This window comes from Argopecten irradians, chromosome 3, assembly GCF_041381155.1.
Source record: "Argopecten irradians isolate NY chromosome 3, Ai_NY, whole genome shotgun sequence".
NCBI lineage: Eukaryota > Metazoa > Mollusca > Bivalvia > Pectinida > Pectinidae > Argopecten > Argopecten irradians.
In genome coordinates this window covers 61,127,002-61,149,103 of record NC_091136.1, presented here as the reverse complement: position 1 = coordinate 61,149,103, position 22,102 = coordinate 61,127,002, and the positions used below count along the sequence as shown (strand labels likewise).

The 22,102-nt window shown below is 41.5% G+C and overlaps 2 protein-coding genes across 2 annotated transcripts in view; both read left to right on the top strand.

Moving 5' to 3' along the window:
* LOC138319280 (uncharacterized) overlaps positions 1 to 22,102 on the top strand; it is a 99,276-nt gene that overhangs the window by 20,287 nt on the left and 56,887 nt on the right. Inside the window, exons 13-20 of the mRNA XM_069262324.1 lie at positions 4,937 to 5,055; positions 6,016 to 6,147; positions 6,427 to 6,653; positions 6,962 to 7,089; positions 13,138 to 13,223; positions 13,464 to 13,564; positions 19,953 to 20,045; positions 20,170 to 20,353. Of these exons, the coding sequence (XP_069118425.1) occupies positions 4,937 to 5,055; positions 6,016 to 6,147; positions 6,427 to 6,653; positions 6,962 to 7,089; positions 13,138 to 13,223; positions 13,464 to 13,564; positions 19,953 to 20,045; positions 20,170 to 20,353 (1,070 nt within the window). The remainder of the gene's footprint in view (positions 1 to 4,936; positions 5,056 to 6,015; positions 6,148 to 6,426; positions 6,654 to 6,961; positions 7,090 to 13,137; positions 13,224 to 13,463; positions 13,565 to 19,952; positions 20,046 to 20,169; positions 20,354 to 22,102) is intronic.
* Positions 21,277 to 22,102, top strand: part of LOC138320161 (zinc finger FYVE domain-containing protein 26-like) — a 10,088-nt gene continuing 9,262 nt past the window's right edge. The window contains exon 1 of the mRNA XM_069263211.1: positions 21,277 to 21,357. Coding sequence (XP_069119312.1) covers positions 21,277 to 21,357 — 81 coding nt within the window. The remainder of the gene's footprint in view (positions 21,358 to 22,102) is intronic.

Here is a 22,102-nt window from a genome sequence, read left to right as displayed (position 1 = left end):
TGGGAGTGTATAGTTGGTGGTGAATGGGAGTGTATAGTTGGTGGTGAATGGGAGTGTATAGTTGGTGGTGAATGGGAGTGTATAGTTGGTGGTGAATGGGAGTGTACAGTTGGTGGTGAATGGGAATATATAGGTGGTGGTGAATGGGAGTGTATAGTTGGTGGTGAATGGGAGTGTATAGTTGGTGGTGAATGGGAGTGTACAGTTGGTGGTGAATGGGAATATATAGGTGGTGGTGAATGGGAGTGTATAGTTGGTGGTGAATGGGAGTGTATAGTTGGTGGTGAATGGGAGTGTATAGTTGGTGGTGAATGGGAGTGTATAGTTGGTGGTGAATGGGAGTGTATAGTTGGTGGTGAATGGGAGTGTATAGTTGGTGGTGAATGGAAGTGTATACATGTAGTTGGTTGTGAATGGGGGTGTACAGTTGGTGGTGAATGGGAATGTATAGTTGGTGGTGAATGGGAGTGTATAGTTGGTGGTGAATGGGAGTGTATAGTTGGTGGTGAATGGGAGTGTATACATGTAGTTGGTGGTGAATGGGAGCGTATAGTTGGTGGTGAATGGGAGTGTATAGTTGGTGGTGAATGGGAGTGTATAGTTAGTGGTGAATGGGAGTGTATAGTTGGTGGTGAATGGAAGTGTATAGTTGGTGGTGAATGGGAGTGTATAGTTGGTGGTGAATGGGAGTGTATAGTTGGTGGTGAATGGAAGTGTATAGTTGGTGGTGAATGGGAGTGTATAGTTGGTGGTGAATGGGAGTGTATAGTTGGTGGTGAATGGGAGTGTATAGTTGGTGGTGAATGGGAGTGTATAGTTGGTGGTGAATGGGAGTGTATAGTTGGTGGTGAATGGGAGTGTATAGTTGGTGGTGAATGGGAGTGTATAGTTGGTGGTGAATGGGAGTGTATAGTTGGTGGTGAATGGGAGTGTATAGTTGGTGGTGAATGGGAGTGTATAGTTGGTGGTGAATGGGAGTGTATAGTTGGTGGTGAATGGGAGTGTATAGTTGGTGGTGAATGGGAGTGTATAGTTGGTGGTGAATGGGAGTGTATAGTTGGTGGTGAATGGGAGTGTATAGTTGGTGGTGAATGGGAGTGTATAGTTGGTGGTGAATGGGAGTGTATAGTTGGTGGTGAATGGGAGTGTATAGTTGGTGGTGAATGGGAGTGTATAGTTGGTGGTGAATGGGAGTGTATAGTTTGTGGTGAATGGGAGTGTATAGTTGGTGGTGAATGGGAGTGTATAGTTGGTGGTGAATGGGAGTGTATAGTTGGTGGTGAATGGGAGTGTATAGTTGGTGGTGAATGGGAGTGTATAGTTGGTGGTGAATGGGAGTGTATAGTTGGTGGTGAATGGGAGTGTATAGTTGGTGGTGAATGGGAGTGTATAGTTGGTGGTGAATGGGAGTGTATAGTTGGTGGTGAATGGGAGTGTATAGTTGGTGGTGAATGGAAGTGTATAGTTGGTGGTGAATGGGAGTGTATAGTTGGTGGTGAATGGGAGTGTATAGTTGGTGGTGAATGGGAGTGTATAGTTGGTGGTGAATGGGAGTGTATAGTTGGTGGTGAATGGGAGTGTATAGTTGGTGGTGAATGGGAGTGTATAGTTGGTGGTGAATGGGAGTGTATAGTTGGTGGTGAATGGAAGTGTATAGTTGGTGGTGAATGGGAGTGTATAGTTGGTGGTGAATGGGAGTATATAATTGGTGGTGAATGGGAGTGTATAGTTGGTGGAGAAGGGAAGTGTATAGTTGGTGGTGAATGGGAGTGTATAGATGGTGGTGAATGGGAGTGTATAGTTGGTGGTGAATGGGAGTGTATAGTTGGTGGTGAATGGGAGTGTATAGTTTGTGGTGAATGGGAGTGTATAGTTAGTGGTGAATGGGAGTGCATAGTTGGTGGTGAATGGAAGTGTATAGTTGGTGGTGAATGGGAGTGTATAGTTGGTGGTGAATGGGAGTGTATAATTGGTGGTGAATGGGAGTGTATAGTTGGTGGTGAATGGAAGTGTATAGTTGGTGGTGAATGGGAGTGTATAGTTGGTGGTGAATGGGAGTGTATAGTTGGTGGTGAATGAGAGTGTATACATATAGTTGGTGGTGAATGGGAGTGTATAGTTGGTGGTGAATGGAAGTGTATAGTTGGTGGTGAATGGGAGTGTATAGTTGGTGGTGAATGGGAGTGTATAGTTGGTGGTGAATGGAAGTGTATAGTTTGTGGTGAAGGGAGTGTATAGTTGGTGGTGAATGGAAGTGTATAGTTGGTTGTGAATGGGAGTGTATAGTTGGTAGTGAATGGAAGTGTATAGTTGGTGGTGAATGGGAGTGTATAGTTGGTGGTGAATGGGAGTGTATAGTTGGTGGAGAAGGGAAGTGTATAGTTGGTGGTGAATGGGAGTGTATAGATGGTGGTGAATGGGAGTGTATAGTTGGTGGTGAATGGGAGTGTATAGTTGGTGGTGAATGGGAGTGTTTAGTTGGTGGTGAATGGGAGTGTATAGTTGGTGGTGAATGGAAGTGTATAGTTGGTGGTGAATGGGAGTGTATAGTTGGTGGTGAATGGGAGTGTATAGTTGGTGGTGAATGGGAGTGTATAGTTGTGGTGAATGGGAGTGTATAGTTGGTGGTGAATGGGAGTGTATAGTAGTGGGAATGGGTGTAAGTTGGTGGTGAATGGGAGTGTATAGTTGGTGGTGAATGGGAGTGTATAGTTGGTGGTGAATGGAGTGTAGTGTAATAGTTGTGGTGAATGGGAGTGTATAGTTGGTGGTGAATGGGAGTGTATAGTTGGTGGTGAATGGGAGTGTATAGTTGGTGGTGAATGGGAGTGTATAGTTGGTGGTGAATGGGAGTGTATAGTTGGTGGTGAATGGGAGTGTATAGTTGGTGGTGAATGGGAGTGTATAGTTGGTGGTTAATGGGAGTGTATAGTTGGTGGTGAATGGGAGTGTATAGTTGGTGGTGAATGGGAGTGTATAGTTGGTGGTTAATGGGAGTGTATAGTTGGTGGTGAATGGGAGTGTATAGTAGTTGGTGGTGAATGGGAGTGTATAGTTGGTGGTGAATGGGAGTGTATAGTTGGTGGTGAATGGGAGTGTATAGTTGGTGGTGAATGGGAGTGTATAGTTGGTGGTGAATGGGAGTGTATAGTTGGTGGTGAATGGGAGTGTATAGTTGGTGGTGAATGGGAGTGTATAGTTGGTGGTGAATGGGAGTGTATAGTTGGTGGTGAATGGGAGTGTATAGTTGGTGGTGAATGGGAGTGTATAGTTGGTGGTTAATGAATGTATAGTTGTGTAATGGAGTGTATAGTTGGTGGTAATGGGAGTGTATAGTGTGTGGTGTGGTGGTAATGGGAGTGTATGTTTGGAGTGTGTTGGTAATGGAGTGTATAGTTGGTGGTGAATGGGAGTGTATAGTTGGTGGTGAATGGGAGTGTATATTAGGTGTTAGTTGGTGTAATGGGAGTGTATAGTTGGTGGTGAATGGGAGTGTATAGTTGGTGGTGAATGGGAGTGTATAGTTGGTGGTGAATGGGAGTGTATAGTTGGTGGTGAATGGAGTGTATTGGTGGTGAATGGGAGTGTATAGTTGGTGGTGAATGGGAGTGTATAGTTGGTGTGAATGGGAGTGTATAGTTGGTGGTGAATGGGAGTGTATAGTTGGTGGTGAATGGGAGTGTATAGTTGGTGGTGAATGGGAGTGTATAGTTGGTGGTGAATGGGAGTGTATAGTTGGTGGTGAATGGGAGTGTATAGTTGGTGGTGAATGGGAGTGTATAGTTGGTGGTGAATGGGAGTGTATTGGTGGTGAATGGGAGTGTATAGTTGGTGGTGAATGGGAGTGTATAGTTGGTGGTAGTGTATAGTTGGTGGTGAATGGGAGTGTATAGTTGGTGGTGAATGGGAGTGTATAGTTGGTGGTGAATGGGAGTGTATAGTTGGTGTGAAGGAGTGTATATGTGGGAATGGGAGTGTATAGTTGGTGGTGAATGGGAGTGTATAGTTGGTGGTGAATGGGAGTGTATAGTTGGTGGTGAATGGGAGTGTATAGTGGTGGTGAATGGGATGTGGTGGAATGGGAGTGTATAGTTGGTGGTGAATGGGAGTGTATAGTTGGTGGTAATGGAGTGTATAGTTGGTGGTGAATGGGAGTGTATAGTTGGTGGTGAATGGGAGTGTATAGTTGGGGTAATGGGAGTGTATAGGGTGGTGAATGGGAGTGTATAGTTGGTGGTGAATGGGAGTGTATAGTTGGTGGTGAATGGGAGTGTATAGTTGGTGGTAATGGGAGTGTATAGTTGGTGGTGAATGGGAGTGTATAGTTGGTGGTGAATGGGAGTGTATAGTTGGTGGTGAATGGGAGTGTATAGTTGGTGGTGTATAGTGGTGGTATGGAGTGTATAGTTGGTGGTTGAATGGGAGTGTATAGTTGGTGGTGAATGGGAGTGTATAGTTGGTGGTGAATGGGAGTGTATAGTTGGTGGTGAATGGGAGTGTATAGTTGGTGGTGAATGGGAGTGTATAGTTGGTGGTGAATGGGAGTGTATAGTTGGTGGTGAATGGGAGTGTATAGTTGGTGGTGAATGGGAGTGTATAGTTGGTGGTGAATGGGAGTGTATAGTTGGTGGTGAATGGGAGTGTATAGTTGGTGGTGAATGGGAGTGTATAGTTGGTGGTGAATGGGAGTGTATAGTTGGTGGTGAATGGGAGTGTATAGTTGGTGGTGAATGGGAGTGTATAGTTGGTGGTTAATGGGAGTGTATAGTTGGTGGTGAATGGGAGTGTATAGTTGGTGGTGAATGGGAGTGTATAGTTGGTGGTGAATGGGAGTGTATAGTTGGTGGTGAATGGGAGTGTATAGTTGGTGGTGTGTTAGAGAATACTTATCATCAGTGGAAGGGTTAGTTAACTTAGTTTTATGTTTGTATTTCAGACTGGAGAAAGTGGCCCGTGATCTCAGTCTAAACCTCACACACATCATTGTACATAGCTGCTGTCCCAGTATTCCAAGTAAACACCTCCCTGTCACATCGCCAGGACCTTTATATAGAGGTTTGTTTATAAAGTTGGTGACAACCCAGTATATATCAGTAGCTTTTGACAGAGTTGTAATAAACAATTTACTTTCTTTGCAACTTAAAAGTTTATTTTGTATGAATTATATGGGTACAATTATTGTAATATAATATTATCCTGTTTAATAAACCCTAATAAAAATTATAATAAGAAAAAAATTGTAATAGGAAAAAAAATACTTATTAAGTTCCCCCAATGGAGAGGGAAACTTATTGTGTTTATTCCATTTTTAATTCTTCTTCTTCTTATGGTTCTTCTTTTTCCGCTGTGACTTTGTCTGACCATTTTCTCGAAAACTAAGTCGGATCGCCATGAAATTTTGCAAGGTCATTTCTGGTGACCTGCAGATATGTCAACTGGTTTCATTTTTTCAGTCCAGCATCCAAGATGGCTGCCACAGCCTTTCATTGTTCCTCAAAATTGAACTGCTTATATATATTAAACTACTGGTCAGATTTGCCTGGAATCAGTTTCAATATGTAGTTTAAATCACACTCTAAGTGAAAAATACCATAATTATGCAAAAAAAAAAAATCAAAAAAAATCTGACTTTTAAATTTTCTACCTTGTTCTTGGAGTTCAGCAGGGATCTATTTTAGGTCCACTTTTATTTTTGTTGTATTTTTCTGATATAAATGATATTGTTTCCATTGATATAACACTATATCTATTTCTGCGAAATAAAATTTATTTACCAGTAAAACAATGTCACATCATCATTCAGGGGAGGTCATTCTTGTCAAATTAGGCTCTGTGGAGATCGGGAGAATGTCACAATTAGATCTTGTTATAGTTGACTTTATTTGAAAATTTGCATAAATCAACATTCCGATTAATCAAAATAGTTTTCATGGTCATTTGAATTGCCTGTGTATTGAATGATGCTGCCATAATTTGAAATATTGTGTTGATTGTATACACTATACACTGGTACAGGGACCAACAAGGTCGGGACCAAATTCCTGATGAACATTTCTGTGGATGATGTAACAAAAGACATGCCCCAACAACAGAACCCGGAGGAGGTGGTGAGGGAAATCCTTACTCGGCTCCAGAGGCTTATGAAAGGTACCGTCTGTACATGTAACAATGGTACTCACTACAGACTGAGGTGGAGATGAACTTTTAACAGTTTGATTTTTAGCACATTATATAATTAGTTCTAAGATTATGTTATATCTCCATAACATAGACAATTTTATCAAATTAATTCTTCAGTGTTTCCTGTTTTTGCAGTGGTTTGCTGTGAAGAGATATTGAATGCATTTAGCTGTTTCATTACTTTTTTTTCAAATTATCAAATGGTTACATTTTGTCTAAATTGCTTTATTTATTAATACATTTCAGATACAGCTAGCAAATGTAATGCAAGGGGCATATTTGATGTGCCTAGTGCTGCAGTGATGATGAAAACAGCAGAATTCAATGACATCATCACTAGTACACATAACTTGGTGACACTCGATTTGAATCTGCTCAAAAACCAAGAAGATACAATATGCTTTTTTGGAAACCTTCAGACCCTGATGTCTATTCATATGAACCTTGACCTGATAAAGGAGGCAGAAACTGAGGTTAGTGATAGTCATAGGACCGTGCAGATTGAAACACTGATATAGTGTCCAAGTAATCATGATCAGTGGTATAAACTTTCTTAGCTTAGCGAATTTATAAGTGATTTTAACTACAAGTTAGACAACTAGTATAACATCATATTATATAGAAGTCACAATGTTGCTTCATTGAGGTATGCTGTCCTTGCAGTTTACATTATCATTATAATTACTATAATTTGGGTTGGGTTTAATTACTCAGTAGGTAATTCAAAGATCTTAGTTGTGAAAGTTTTATTGTGCATAATTATTGATTTAATCTCTTAAAGGATGATGCTAATGAGGAAACAGTGAAGACTAGGCGAGGGAAGGAGATGTTATCTGAAATGACAACAGCAGAACACATAGCTCATCTCAACATGTTCTCATACAGTGTAGGCCAATTAGGCCCTGTAAGGTGAGTGTCTTGTGGACCACATAGCTCACCTCAACATGTTCTCGTACAGCGTAGACCAGTTAGGCCCTGTAAGGTGATTGTCTTGTGGACCACATAGCTCACCTCAACATGTTCTCATACAGTGGAGGCCAGTAAGGCCCTGTATTAAGGTGAGTGTCTTGTGGAACACATAGCTCACCTCAACATGTTCTCGTACAGTGTAGGCCAGCTAGGCCCTGTAAGATGAGTGTCTTGTGGAACACACAGCTCATCTCAACATGTTCACATACAGTGTAGGCCAGTTAGGCCCTGTATTAAGGTGAGTGTCTTGTGGAACACATAGCTCACCTCAACATGTTCACATACAGTGTAGGCCAGTTAGGCCCTGTATTAAGGTGAGTGTCTTGTGGAACACATAGCTCACCTCAACATGTTCTCATACAGTGTAGGCCAGTTAGACCCTGTAAGGTGAGTGTCTTGTGGAACACATAGCTCACCTCAACATATTCTCATACAGTGTAGGCCAGTTAGGCCCTGTAAGATGAGTGTCTTGTGGAACACATAGCTCATCTCAACATGTTCTCATACAATGTACGCCAGTTAAGTTCTGTAAGATGAGTTTCTTGTGGAACACATAGCTCATCTCAACATATTCACATACAGTGTAGGCCAGATAGGCCCTGTAAGGCGAGTGTCTTGTGAACACAGCTCATCTCAACATGTTCACATACAGTGTACGCCAGTTAGGCCCTGTAAGGTGAGTGTCTTGTGAACACAGCTCATCTCAACATGTTCACATACAGTGTACGCCAGTTAGGCCCTGTAAGGTGAGTGTCTTGTGGAACACATAGCTCATCTCAACATATTCTCATACAGTGCACGCCAGTTAGGCCCTGTATGGTGAGTGTCTTGTGGAACACATAGCTCACCTCAACATGTTCACATACAGTGTATACGTAGGACAGTTAGGCACCGTATCAAGGTGAGTGTCTTGTGGAACACATAGCTCACCTCAAAATGGTCTCATACAGTGTAGGTCAGTTAGGACCTGTAAAATGAGTGTCTTGTGGAACACATAGCTCACCTCAACATGTTCTCGTACAGTGTAGGCCAGTTAGGCCCTGTAAGGTAAGTGTCTTGTGGAACACATAGCTAACCTCCACATGTTCACATACACTGTAGGCCAGTTAGGCCCTGTAAGGTGAGTGTCTTGTGGAACACATAGCTCACCTCAAAATGGTCTTATACAGTGTAGGCCAGTTAGGCCCTGTAAGATGAGTGTCTTGTGGAACACATAACTCATCTCAACATGTTCACATACAGTGTAGGCCAGTTAGGTCCTGTAAGGTGAGTTTCTTGTGGAACACATAGCTCATCTCAACATGTTTTTGTACAGTGTAGGCCAGTTAGGCCCCTATTAAGGTGAGTGTCTTGTGGAACACATAGCTCACCTCAACATGTTCACATACAGTGTAGGTCAGTTAAGCCCCATATCAAGGTGAGTGTCTTGTGGAACACATAGCTCACCTAAACATGTTCTCGTACAGTGTAGGCCAGTTAGGCCATGTAAGATGAGTGTCTTGTGGAACACATAGCTCACCTCAACATGTTCTCATACCGTGTAGGCCAGTTAGGCCCTGTAACATGAGTGTCTTGTGGAACACATAGCTCACCACAACATGTTTTTGTACAGTGTAGGCCAGTTAGGCCCTGTAAGGTGAGTGTCTTGTGGAACACATAGCTTACCTCATTATGTTCACATACAGTGTAGGCCAGTTAGGCCCTGTATTAAGGTGAGTGTCTTGTGGAACACATAGCTCACCTCAACATGTTCTCGTACAGTGTAGGCCAGTAAGGCCCTGTATTAAGGTGAGTGTCTTGTGGAACACATAGCTCACCTTAACATGTTTTTGTACAGTGTAGGCCAGGTAGGCCCTGTATTAAGCTGAGTGTCTTGTGGAACACATAGCTCACCTCAATATGTTCTCGTACAGTGTAGGCCAGTTAGGACCTGTAAGGTAAGTGTCTTGTGGAACACATAGCTCACCTCAACATGTTTTTGTACAGTGTAGGCCAGTTAGGCCCGGTATTAAGGTGAGTGTCCTGTGGAACACATAGCTCATCTCAACATGTTCTCGTACAGTGTAGGCCTGTTAGGCCCTGTAAGATGAGTGTCTTGTGGAACACATAGCTCATCTCAACATGTTCTCATACAGTGTAGGCCAGTAAGGCTCTGTAAGATGAGTGTCTTCTGGTACACATAGCTCATCTCAACATGTTCTCGTACAGTGTAGGCCAGTAAGGCCTTGTATTAAGGTGAGTGTCTTGTGGAACACATAGCTCACCTCAACATGTTCTTGTACAGTGTAGGCCAGTTAGGCCCTGTAAGGTTAATGTCTTGTGGAACACATAGCTCACCTCAATATGATATCGTACATATAGGCCAGGTAGGCCCTGTAAGATGAGTGTCTTGTGGAACACATAGCTCACCTCAACATGTTCTCGTACAGTTTACACCAGTTAGGCCCTGTAAGGTGAGTGTCTTGTGGAACACATAGCTCACCTCAACATTTTCACATCCAGTGTAGGCCAGTTAGGCCCTGTAAGGTGAGTGTCTTGTGGAACACATAGCTCACCTCAACATTTTCACATCCAGTGTAGGCCAGTTAGGCACTGTATTAAGGCGAGTGTCTTGTGGAACACATAGCTCACCTCAACATGTTCTCATACAGTGTAGGCCAGTTAGACCCTGTAAGGTGAGTGTCTTGTGGAACACATAGCTCACCTCAACATATTCTCATGCAGTGTAGGCCAGTTAGGCCCTGTAAGATGGGTGTCTTGTGGAACACATAGCTCATCTCAACATGTTCTCATACAATGTACGCCAGTTAAGTTCTGTAAGATGAGTTTCTTGTGGAACACATAGCTCATCTCAACATATTCACATACAGTGTAGACCAGATAGGCCCTGTAAGGTGAGTGTCTTGTGAACACAGCTCATCTCAACATGTTCACATACAGTGTACGCCAGTTAGGCCCTGTAAGGTGAGTGTCTTGTGAACATAGCTCATCTCAACATGTTCACATACAGTGTATACGTAGGCCAGTTAGGCACCGTATCAAGGTGAGTGTCTTGTGGAACACATAGCTCACCTCAAAATGGTCTCATACAGTGTAGGTCAGTTAGGACCTGTAAAATGAGTGTCTTGTGGAACACATAGCTCACCTCAACATGTTCTCGTACAGTGTAGGCCAGTTAGGCCCTGTAAGGTAAGTGTCTTGTGGAACACATAGCTAACCTCCACATGTTCACATACACTGTAGGCCAGTTAGGCCCTGTAAGGTGAGTGTCTTGTGGAACACATAGCTCACCTCAAAATGGTCTCATACAGTGTAGGCCAGTTAGGCCCTGTAAGATGAGTGTCTTGTGGAACACATAACTCATCTCAACATGTTCACATACAGTGTAGGCCAGTTAGGTCCTGTAAGGTGAGTTTCTTGTGGAACACATAGCTCATCTCAACATGTTTATGTACAGTGTAGGCCAGTTAGGCCCTGTATGAAGGTGAGTGTCTTGTGGAACACATAACTCACCTCAACATGTTCACATACAGTGTAGGTCAGTTAAGCCCCGTATCAAGGTGAGTGTCTTGTGGAACACATAGCTCACCTCAACATGTTCTCGTACAGTGTAGGCCAGTTAGGCCCTGTAAGATGAGTGTCTTGTGGAACACATAGCTCACCTCAACATGTTCTCATACCGTCTAGGCCAGTTAGGCCCTGTAACATGAGTGTCTTGTGGAACACATAGCTCACCACAACATGTTTTTGTACAGTGTAGGCCAGTTAGGCCCTGTAAAGTGAGTGTCTTGTGGAACAGATAGCTTACCTCATTATGTTCACATACAGTGTAGGCCAGTTAGGCCCTGTATTAAGGTGAGTGTCTTGTGGAACACATAGCTCACCTCAACATGTTCTCGTACAGTGTAGGCCAGTAAGGCCCTGTATTAAGGTGAGTGTCTTGTGGAACACATAGCTCACCTTAACATGTTTTTGTACAGTGTAGGCCAGGTAGGCCCTGTATTAAGCTGAGTGTCTTGTGGAACACATAGCTCACCTCAATATGTTCTCGTACAGTGTAGGCCAGTTAGACCCTGTAAGATGAGTGTCTTGTGGAACACATAGCTCACCTCAACATGTTCTCGTACAGTGTAGGCCAGTTAGGCCCTGTAAGGTGAGTGTCTTGTGGAACACATAGCTCACCTCAACATGTTCACATACAGTGTAGGCCAGTTAGGCCCTGTAAGGTAAGTGTCTTGTGGAACACATAGCTAACCTCCACATGTTCACATACACTGTAGGCCAGTTAGGCCCTGTAAGGTGAGTGTCTTGTGGAACATATAGCTCACCTCAAAATGGTCTCATACAGTATAGGCCAGTTAGGCCCTGTATTAAGGTGAGTGTCTTGTGGAACACATAGCTCACCTCAACATGTTCACATACAGTGTAGGCCAGTTAGGTCCTGTAAGGTGAGTTTCTTGTGGAACACATAGCTCATCTCAACATGTTTTTGTACAGTGTAGGCCAGTTAGGCCCTGTATTAAGGTGAGTGTCTTGTGGAACACATAGCTCACCTCAACATGTTCACATACAGTGTAGGTCAGTTAAGCCCCGTATCAAGGTGAGTGTCTTGTGGAACACATAGCTCACCTCAACATGTTCTCGTACAGTGTAGGCCAGTTAGGCCCTGTAAGGTGAGTGTTCTGTGGAACACATAGCTCATCTCAACATGTTCTCATACCGTGTCGGCCAGTTAGGCCCTGTAAGGTGAGTGTCCTGTGGAACACATAGCTCATCTCAACATGTTCTCGTACAGAGTAGGCCAGTTAGGCCCTGTATTAAGGTGAGTGTCTTGTGGAACACATAGCTTATCTCAATATGTTCTCATACAGTGTAGGCCAGTTAGGCCCTGTAAGGTGAGTGTCCTGTGGAACACATAGCTCATCTCAACATGTTCTCGTACAGTGTAGGCCAGTTAGGCCCTGTAAGGTGAGTGTCTTGTGGAACACATAGCTCACCTCAACATGTTCTCATACAGTGTAGGCCAGTTAGGCCCTGTAAGGTGAGTGTCCTGTGGAACACATAGCTCATCTCAACATGTTCTCGTACAGTGTAGGCCAGTTAGGCCCTGTAAGGTGAGTGTCTTGTGGAACACATAGCTCACCTCAACATGTTCTCGTACAGTGTAGGCCAGTTAGGCCCTGTAAGGTGAGTGTCTTGTGGAACACAATAGCTCATCTCAACATGTTCTCGTACAGCGTAGGCCAGTTAGGCCCTGTATTAAGGTGAGTGTCTTGTGGAACACATAGCTCATCTCAACATGTTCTCATACAGTGTAGGCCAGTTAGGCCCTGTAAGGTGAGTGTCCTGTGGAACACATAGCTCATCTCAACATGTTCTCGTACAGTGTAGGCCAGTTAGGCCCTGTAAGGTGAGTGTCTTGTGGAACACATAGCTCACCTCAACATGTTCTCATACAGTGTAGGCCAGTTAGGCCCTGTAAGGTGAGTGTCTTGTGGAACACATAGCTCACCTCAACATGTTTTCATACAGTGTAGGCCAGTTAGGCCCTGTAAGGTGAGTGTCTTCTGGAACACATAGCTCATCTCAACATATTCTCATACAGTGTAGGCCAGTTAGGCCCTGTAAGGTGAGTGTCTTGTGGAACACATAGCTCACCTCAACATGTTCTTGTACACTGTAGGCCAGTTAGGCCCTGTAAGGTTAATGTCTTGTGGAACACATAGCTCACCTCAACATGTTGTTGTACAGTGTAGGCCAGTTAGGCCCAGTAAGGTAAGTGTTTTGTGGAACAATTAAATGTATAGTTAACCTAATTGTCACAGTTTTAAAAGTGAAATATAAGCTGTAAATTATGATTTATTAGTGCAGATATGAATTAGCACTAGTTGGTGGTTCAATACTAGAAATACCCTTTACAACATTTAGTGGTGTACATTCATCTGTTTCTAGCCCTATCATTTATCTGATTTCTATAATATGTTGCAGTTTGTTTGAGCTCAAGTTTGTTATTAACCGGAATGGTCTCCTGTGCCCCCTCCAGTGGGAGGGACTGTTAGAATGGGCTATACATGGTAAGTATGCTGATATTATCAGATCCATTAATTTATCCAGTAAAAACCATTTAACACCAGCTTTGTACCTTTATTATGAAGCAAGTTTTCTATCGGAATATCTGCAACCAGCATGGAAACCCTTAAGTACATGTGCTTATAAGAATGATAAGAATAAAAATATATAATTTCTTTTGCTTGGAAGCCTTGGTGAAGTAAATATAGGGTACATGGTACAATACATGCTTAATTTATCAACAGATATTGATGAGGCTGATCCTTGGTATCCGTACCTACCGACACCAGAACCACGACTTATATTCCTCACCACGGCGTGCGCCCAGTCCTCTCCTCCTCTCCAGGTAGGTAATTTTACATCATTTATACACAATTTTGGTACACATTGTGGTTAATCACTTGATAAGGTGGTATAGTGATGAGCAATATATTTTGTAACAGGTGCAGTGTGATTGGTTGCTTTGAACTTTGACTTACTTACACTGTAACCTTACTTTTTGTTATCCCCTGCCCAACGAAGTTGGCGGGGGATATACTATAAGACTCTTTCATATGTGGATATGAAGGATAGGGATATTCTACCCGAGGGTCACAAAATGTAGTAAAACCCGAGGCTTGCCGAGGGTTTTACAACATTTTGTGATCCCGAGGGTAGAATATCCCTATCCTTCATATCATCTTATGAAAGAGTATTTTTCTTTCATACCTCGACGTTTTATTGAAATTTTACAACTATAATATCCAGCCATTTTGAAATAAATTCGAAAAAATCCACGACTGGAAATCAATTTTCCATACATGAAATTTTATGTGATATTTTCAACACAAATTTCATCGTGTGCATCTTTTATAGTAAAACCAGTCATATTTGTGAAAAAAATGTTTAAATTTTACCGAGGAAATAGATATTTTTGTTGACGCCGTGACGTCACGAGGCTTTATTGCATGGGTAGACATGCAATACAGCCGCAGGCAACATGAGTGTATTGCCCTGGACCAGCCAGTATTACACCTGTAGGTATGAAAGAAAAATGGGTTCCGTCCGTCCGTCCGTCCGTCCGTCCGTACGAATGGTTTCCGGAGCATAACTCTAAAACCAGTTGAGATATTTCCACGAAACTTCATACACACATTGGTCTTATGGTCTAGTAGTGCCTTTTGCTTTTTTGAGGTTTTCATTTTTTGCATTTTTTTCCGTAACCATGGAAACATTGCTAAAAATATCATATTTTTGTACCAGGTTCGTTTCCGGAGCATAACTCTAAAACCAGATGACATATTTCCACGAAACTTCATAGACACATTGGTCTTATGGTGTAGTAGTGCCTATTGCTATTTTAAGGTTTTCATTTTTTGTACTTTTTTCTGTAACCATGGAAAAATTTGCTGAAAATGGCAGATTTTTGTGTAAGAATCGTTTTCCGGAGCACAACTCTAAAACCAGCAGAGATATTTCCATGAAACTTCATAGACACATTGTTCTTATGGTCTAGTAGTGCCTTTTTGCTATTTTTGTAGTAGGTTTTCACTTTTTGTGCTTTTTTTCTGTAACCATAGAAACATTGCTGAAAATATATTTTTTTGTACCAGGTTCATTTCCGGAGCATAACTCTAAAACCAGCAGAGGATATTTCCACGAAACTTCATAGACACATTCTTTTTTATGGACTAGTAGTACCTTTTGCTATTTTTTTAGGTTTTCATTTTTTTTTGCACTTTTTCCGTTACCATGGAAACATTGCTGAAAATATCATGGTAAATGTTAAATGTTACTTTGCAAAACTCCACCCATCTTTGTGTATATATTCTAATATAAATGTCAAGGCTGTATACCTGATTCAACAATTGCAGCCCCGCTCTAATTGAATTATACTCCATCTTTCTTTAGCTCAACTTCCTTTTTCCTGTTTTTAGGTCATCTGACCGAAGGTCAGGATGACCTATTGTCATTGTGTTTTGTCCGTCGTCGTGCGCCGTCCGCCGTCCGCCGTGCGCCGTGCGTCGTGTGTAAGACTATTTATACAAAAGCCTATTCCTTCTTCATCTTTGGATGGATTTCATCCATATTTTGGTTTGAAACATCATTGGGGAAGGACAATCATATTTTATATAAATGAGCCTGGTTCGACCCCTAGGGGCTGAGGGGTGGGGCCCCAAAAGGGCAAATTTTCTTAATTTAAGCTTTAAAATCCTACTCCTCCTTCATCCTTAGGTTGATTCCATCCATGTTTGGTGTGAAACTTTATTAGGGAAGGACAATCATATTTTATATAAATGAGCTTGGTCCGACCCCTAGGGTCAGAGGGGCGGGGCCCCAAAAGTGCAAATTTTCTTAATTTTAGCTTTAAAATCCTACTCCTCCTTCATCCTTGGATGGATTTCATCCATATTTAGTGAGAAACATTATTGGGGAAGGGCAATCATATTTTATATAAATGAGCCTGGTCCAACCCCTAGGGGCTTAGGGATGGGGCCCCAAAAGGGCAAATTTTCTTAATTTTAGCTTTAAAATCCTACTCCTCCTTCATCCTTGGATGAATTTCATCCATATTTGGTGTGAAACATTATTAGGGAAGGACAATTATATTTTTAGGTCATCTGACCGAAGGTCAGGATGACCTATTGTCATCGTGTTTCGTCCGTCGTCGTGCGTCGTGCGTAAGACTATTTATACAAAAGCCTACTCCTCCTTAACCCTTTAGTGGATTACATCCATATTTGGTGTGAAACATCATTGGGGAAGGACAATCATATTTTATATAAATGAGCCTGGTCCGACACCTAGGGGCTGAGGGGTGGGGCCCCAAAAGGGCAAATTTTCTTAATTTTGGCTTTAAAACCCTACTCCTCCTTCATCCTTGGATGGATTTCATCCATATTTGGTGTGAAACATCATTGGGGACGGACAATCATATTTTATATAAATGAGCCTGGTCCAACCCCTAGGGGCTGAGGGATAGGGCCCCAAAAGGGCAAATTTTCTTAATTTTAGCTTTAAAATCCTACTCCTCCTTCATCCTTGGATGGATTTCATCCATATTTGTTGTGAAACATCATTGTGGATGGAAAATCATATTTTATTTAAATGAGCCTGGTCCGACCCCTAGGGCTGAGGGGTGGGGCCCCAAAAGTGCAAATTTTCTTAATTTTGGCTTTAAAACCCTACTCCTCCTTCATCCTTGGATGGATTTCATCCATATTTGGTGTGAAACGTCATTGGGGAAGGACAATCATATTTTATATAAATGAGCCTTGTTGACCCCTAGGGGCTTAGGGATGGGGCCCCAAAAGGGCAAATTTTCTTAATTTTAGCTTTAAAATCCTACTCCTCCTTCATCCTTGGATGAATTTCATCCATATTTGGTGTGAAACATCATTGGGGAAGGACAATCATATTTTTAGGTCACCTGAGACGAAGTCTCAAGTGACCTATTCTAATTGCCTTTTGTCCGTTGTCGTGCGTCGTCCGTCGTCCGTCGTCCGTCGTATGTCCGTAAACAATTTACATTTTCGTCTTCTTCTCCAAAACTGCTGAAGAAATTTCAATGAAATTTTGCACAAACCTTCTAAGGCATAAGGCCAATCAAAATTGTGAATTATATGGTCCCCACCCCCCAGGGGGCTGTAGGAGGGACCAAAAGGGGTAAAATTTAGTAAAATTTCAAAAATCTTCTTCTCTACTCACAGATGTGGTAGAATCAAATACTCTTCATAGATAGAAAGGTATTAAGGTCCTTTACAAAAATTGTGAATTATATGACACTAGGGTCTCTAGTTTCCCCCTGGGGAGGGGGTTAAGTTTACTATAGTTTATATTGGGAAAACACATTTTTGCGCATTATTTGGTCATTTGTAATAGGAAATGAGTCAAATGTTGTCAGAATTATCAGTATAAGATGGCCATTTAATCCTATTAACAAATTTTCTATGACTGACCCCCAGGGGCATTAGGGGCGGGGTCAAAAGGGGTCAAATAGGCTAAAACTTCAAAAATCTTCTTCTGAAATTCTGGAAATGGTAGAATCAAATACTTTTCATAAATAGAAAGGTCTTAAGGTCTTATGATTAAATTGTGAATTATACAAATCAAATACTCTTCATAGATAGAAAGGTCTTAAGGTCCTTTACAAAAATTGTGAATTATATGACCCTGGGGTCTCACGTTTCCCCCTGGGGAGAGGGTCAAGTTTACTATAGTTTATATAGGGAAAACACATTTATGAACATTGTTTGCTCAATTTTCATTGGAAACGAGTCAAACTTGGTTAGAATTATTAGCCTGAGATAGCATTTTAATATCATATCCATATTGGTCCAGGCCGACCCCCTGGGGGCCTAGGGGCGGGGCCAAAAAAGGTCAAATAGGCTAAAACTTCAAAAATATTCTTTTAAAATTCTGGAAATGGTATAATCAAATACACTTTATAGATGAAAAGGTCTTAAAGTTTGTTTATAAAAATTGTAAATTATATGACCCTGGGGTGTCCTGTTTCCCCTTGGGGAGGGGGTCAAGTTTACTATAGTTTATATAGGAAAAACACATTAATGAGCATTTTTTGCTCAATTTTCATAGGAAATGAGTCAAACTTGGTTAGAATTATTAGCCTGAGATAGCATTTTAATATCATATCCACATTGGTCCTGGCCGACCCCCTGGGGGCAGAGGGGCGGGACAAAAAAAGGGTCAAATAGGCTAAAACTTCAAAAATCTTCTAAAATTCTGGATATAGTAGAATCAAATAATTATAGATGGAAAGGTCTTAAGGTGTTTTATAAAATTGTGAATTATATGACCTTGGGGTCTCACGTTACCCCCTGGAGAGGGGTCAAGTTTACTTTAGTTCATATAGGAAAAACATATTTGTGAACATTATTTGCCCAATTTTCGTAGGAAATTAGTCAAACTTGATTAGAATTATAAGCCTAAGATATAGCATTTTAACATCCATATCCGTCCTCGATGACCCCCTGGGGGACCAGAGGGGTAGGACCAAACAGGGTCAAAATGATTAAAATTTCAAAAAATACCTCTAAGTTCACAGGTTTGATGGAAGCAAATACTCTTCATAGTCTTAAAAGTCAAATTTATAAATCACTGACCAACTTCAAGGCCCAGCATATAGTGTTTATATGTCTTTAATTTGTTTCATTATTTGTTTCATTATATATTCTAACTCAGGTGACCGTTAAGGCCCATGGGCCTCTTGTATATAAATGAGTCTGGTCTGACCCCTAGGGGCTGAGGGGTGGGGCCCCAAAATGGCAAATTTTCTTAATTTTAGCTGTCCCAATTCCTGTTTTCAGGTTTCGGTCTCCGATCTCAATGAAAAATTTGTCTATAGGGGTTTTAATTGATGCCGAACAACATACAACATTTTCTTAAAGATTTTTGGTATTCCAAGATGGCCGCTGGCCTGCTTCCTGTTTTAAGGTTTCAGTCTCTGATCTCAATGAAAATTGGTCTATAGGGGTTTTAATTGATGCCGAACAACATGAAGACATTTTCGTAAAGATTTTGGTATTCCAAGATGGCCACTGGCCCACTTCCTGTTTTCAGGTTTCAGTCTCCGATCTCAATGAAAATTGGTCTATAGGGGTTTTAATTGATTCAGAAGGGGGAACTTTAGGTGAGGACAATCATATTTTATAAAGGACCGAGCTAAGACCCATGGGGATAGTACGGCGGAGGTCCAAAATGGGAGCTTTGCTGAAATTTGGCTTTAAAATCTGACGACTCCTCATATTAATCCTTGAATGGGTTACAACCATATATGGATGAAGGGCTACAAAGTTTGTTCAACAAATGACATTTACCTATTTCAGAAACTTAGATATTCAACTAAGGAGTTCCTTGTATTGTTTATATTAATCGTTAACCAATACTTTATACTGTGACTTTGTTGTTTTGTGCATGAGTCATGAGTCAGATGACCGTTTAGGCCCATGGGCCTCTTGTTTTTTCATACACATAAGTCTCCACAATCAAACTTACTTCAGCTTTGATATCTCCATTGGCGGGGGATCTGAATGACTATGTCCTTGTATGTATCATAAATATTATTAGCTCACCTTGTTGATGAGCTTATGTCATGGCGCGGCATTTGTCGTCCCCCAACTTTTTGCAAAATTCCTACTAGTCATGGATGGCTGATTGGATATTGACCTTCCTTAAGCTTCCTTGGGTAAAGGGGAACCAATTTTGAATAAACGATTGGTCTGGTCCAGCAGGCGCCTAAGGGGCAGGCCAGATAGGGGAATTATAGGTTGGTCTTGTCCCCCAGGGGTTTGACAGGTGGGGCCAAATATGGGAATTGTAGCAAATTTTTAAAAATCCTTACTGTAGAAATAAATAGACTAAGATCCAATCTAAAGTCTTCAAGTTAGTAGCTTGTTTTCTCTGCCTGAAACAGGTGAGTGATACAGGCCCATTGGGCCTCTTGTATTGCTCTGGTTATCAGTTGGTCTGAAGACTGCTGCTAAATCACATCAAAATCTGTTTCATTCATAGTTGTACATGTAACATTTTGTACAACTAATTTGACCAAAATGATACCAGTAAATGTAAAAATAATCACTTGTCCAGATGGTTTTGTGATTTTGGTAGAATTGTGATAGCTACATTTTGAAACTTGTGGTTAGATAAATTTGGCCGTGTAAATATAATTGGATATAGATAACATTTCCCCCCATGTTTATATCAGTACATGTAATGTAGCTCTTTATTGTGTGTAGGTGTTGTTACCTGAGTTACTGAAGAACCAGCTGGAGACGGCCATGAACAAATACCTAGACCATACTGTGTTAGTGGACAAGGACCGTAAAACTGTAAGTAATACCATACTACAAAGTTTGATCGACCACTGAATACATTAGGCACGACTGGTTAATCTGAGATAATATTAATTCACTTACTGTTTAAATATGTCCCTTTACAATACCACTTTGACAGGTGACAATCCCAGAGTTGATGATGTGGTATAAACGAGATTTTAGCAGTGACCAGGAACAGGAGCTGAATGCTCGAAATGAAGGCATCATCAACATCATAGCAGGTCACATGACTGGCCCTACCCAGGAGGCATTGCAGGAGCTAATCAGTCTGGATAGTGTGCATGGTTACTCAGAGAATATAGGTCAGTGATACGGTTCTGGACAGTCTCCATAGTAGTTACACAAAACATGTCATTTCCATTTTAAATTAAGTTCATCAGTCCATCCTACAGATTGTGGGCCTCATCTCTGAAAGGCATGAGGGGTAGGGTAGATTAAAATAAGTCAACTTGACTCAATTGATATACATCTCCTTTTCTCTTATAGAAACAATAGATTTTACATAATTCTATTTGATGAGTAGCATCCCTGTCAGATGGGAATTCAAAATTACTTAGGTTAGGGCAGAAATGAAACATTTCATTAATTTGCTTTAAATCTTTTCACAAGTGTGTTTGAGGTGTTTTGATAATGACATTGTGCTTTATTTTGTTTTGATTGACAGATATGTCAGGCAGGAAGGAGTTACCATTCCAAATGGGTGTGACATCTTACAAGACCAACTTTATGGTTGCATTTGATTTCTCAGTATTACAAGACCAATCACAAAAGGTTAAAGGTCACAGACGTATCACCTCTTTACCTAAAAACCTGTCACTCTCTATAGATAAAAGCCGTAGCTTGTCTAACCCAAAGTCACCCGTTGCCCCCTCCTATCAGCTGACCCCTGTAACCCTGGACTACATTAAAACAGAGTGCCCCCTGGTGGCGACCTTGGTCAGTCTTGTGTGTTCAGATGACCTTGATGACATTGAGGATCACATGGAGATGGATTATTTCACTAAGAGTGAGAGTCTAAGAGATAGATCACAATCAGAAATGAGTTTGATGGACATCAGAAGCTACCGTTATCAGAAATTAACCGATGAGTACCCGACACTGAAGCGCCACCTGTTGAACTACGTCATACCTATCGCTGGTGCTGAGGACCCTGAGATATTGAGAGGTAGAGACTCACTACTTAAGTTAATCACCAAGTAACTTCTCTGAGAAGGTGAAGGCATGCATGTTAAACCTGCCTGGTAACTGGCAGTTCCAGTCAGTGGTCATCTCCATACTGAATGACCTCCTGCTGGGACAGGAAGTGGTCCGAGATTCTGCTTGTCCTCAAAAGTAGTATATAATAATACAACCCTACCACCTCCACTGCTCAGAGAGACTCACTCTTTCTGTTCTCTGTATGACTTTTTCACTCACATGTCTAATCAATACTGTATTCCACAAGACAAAGAACAAAGATGTAGCCATGGTAAACCCAGACAGGAATGCTGACACTGCTGTGAATAGAACAGAACTATCTGAGCAGGTTTCTGTGTCCTGTTACTATGACCCGACTACTGATTGTCTATATACGATAGGAACACTGCCAATGGACCATAACATGGAACTGTTCCAAATGTGTCAACTACCCGTCATTCTCTGATGTCACAACAACAGATCATTGGTGTAATTCAAAAATAAACTAAAGGAACTCAACATGTACAACCAGGTGTGAGTATTGTAGCTAAGCTATGTAACTGGTAGATTTATAGAATTAGTGTCACAATATCTAAACTTCTACCTGAAATATAATATCAAAAACATAGGTGAGGGGCTTTCCAGTAAAAAATCAATCCACCCATCCCAGGAACTCCAGCTTAGCTTTTAGGAAGGGACCATCCATAGAAGTAATTTAATTTGATGTCGTACCCAGGGGTAAGAAGCATTTTTTACAATAATTGTACGACCCCAAGAAGCACTTTTTTTAAAAACCATATAAAGCAATTTTTTAAAAACTGTAAGCGCAATTTGTACTTGCAAAGAAATACAAGAAACACTGTATGATATTGGAT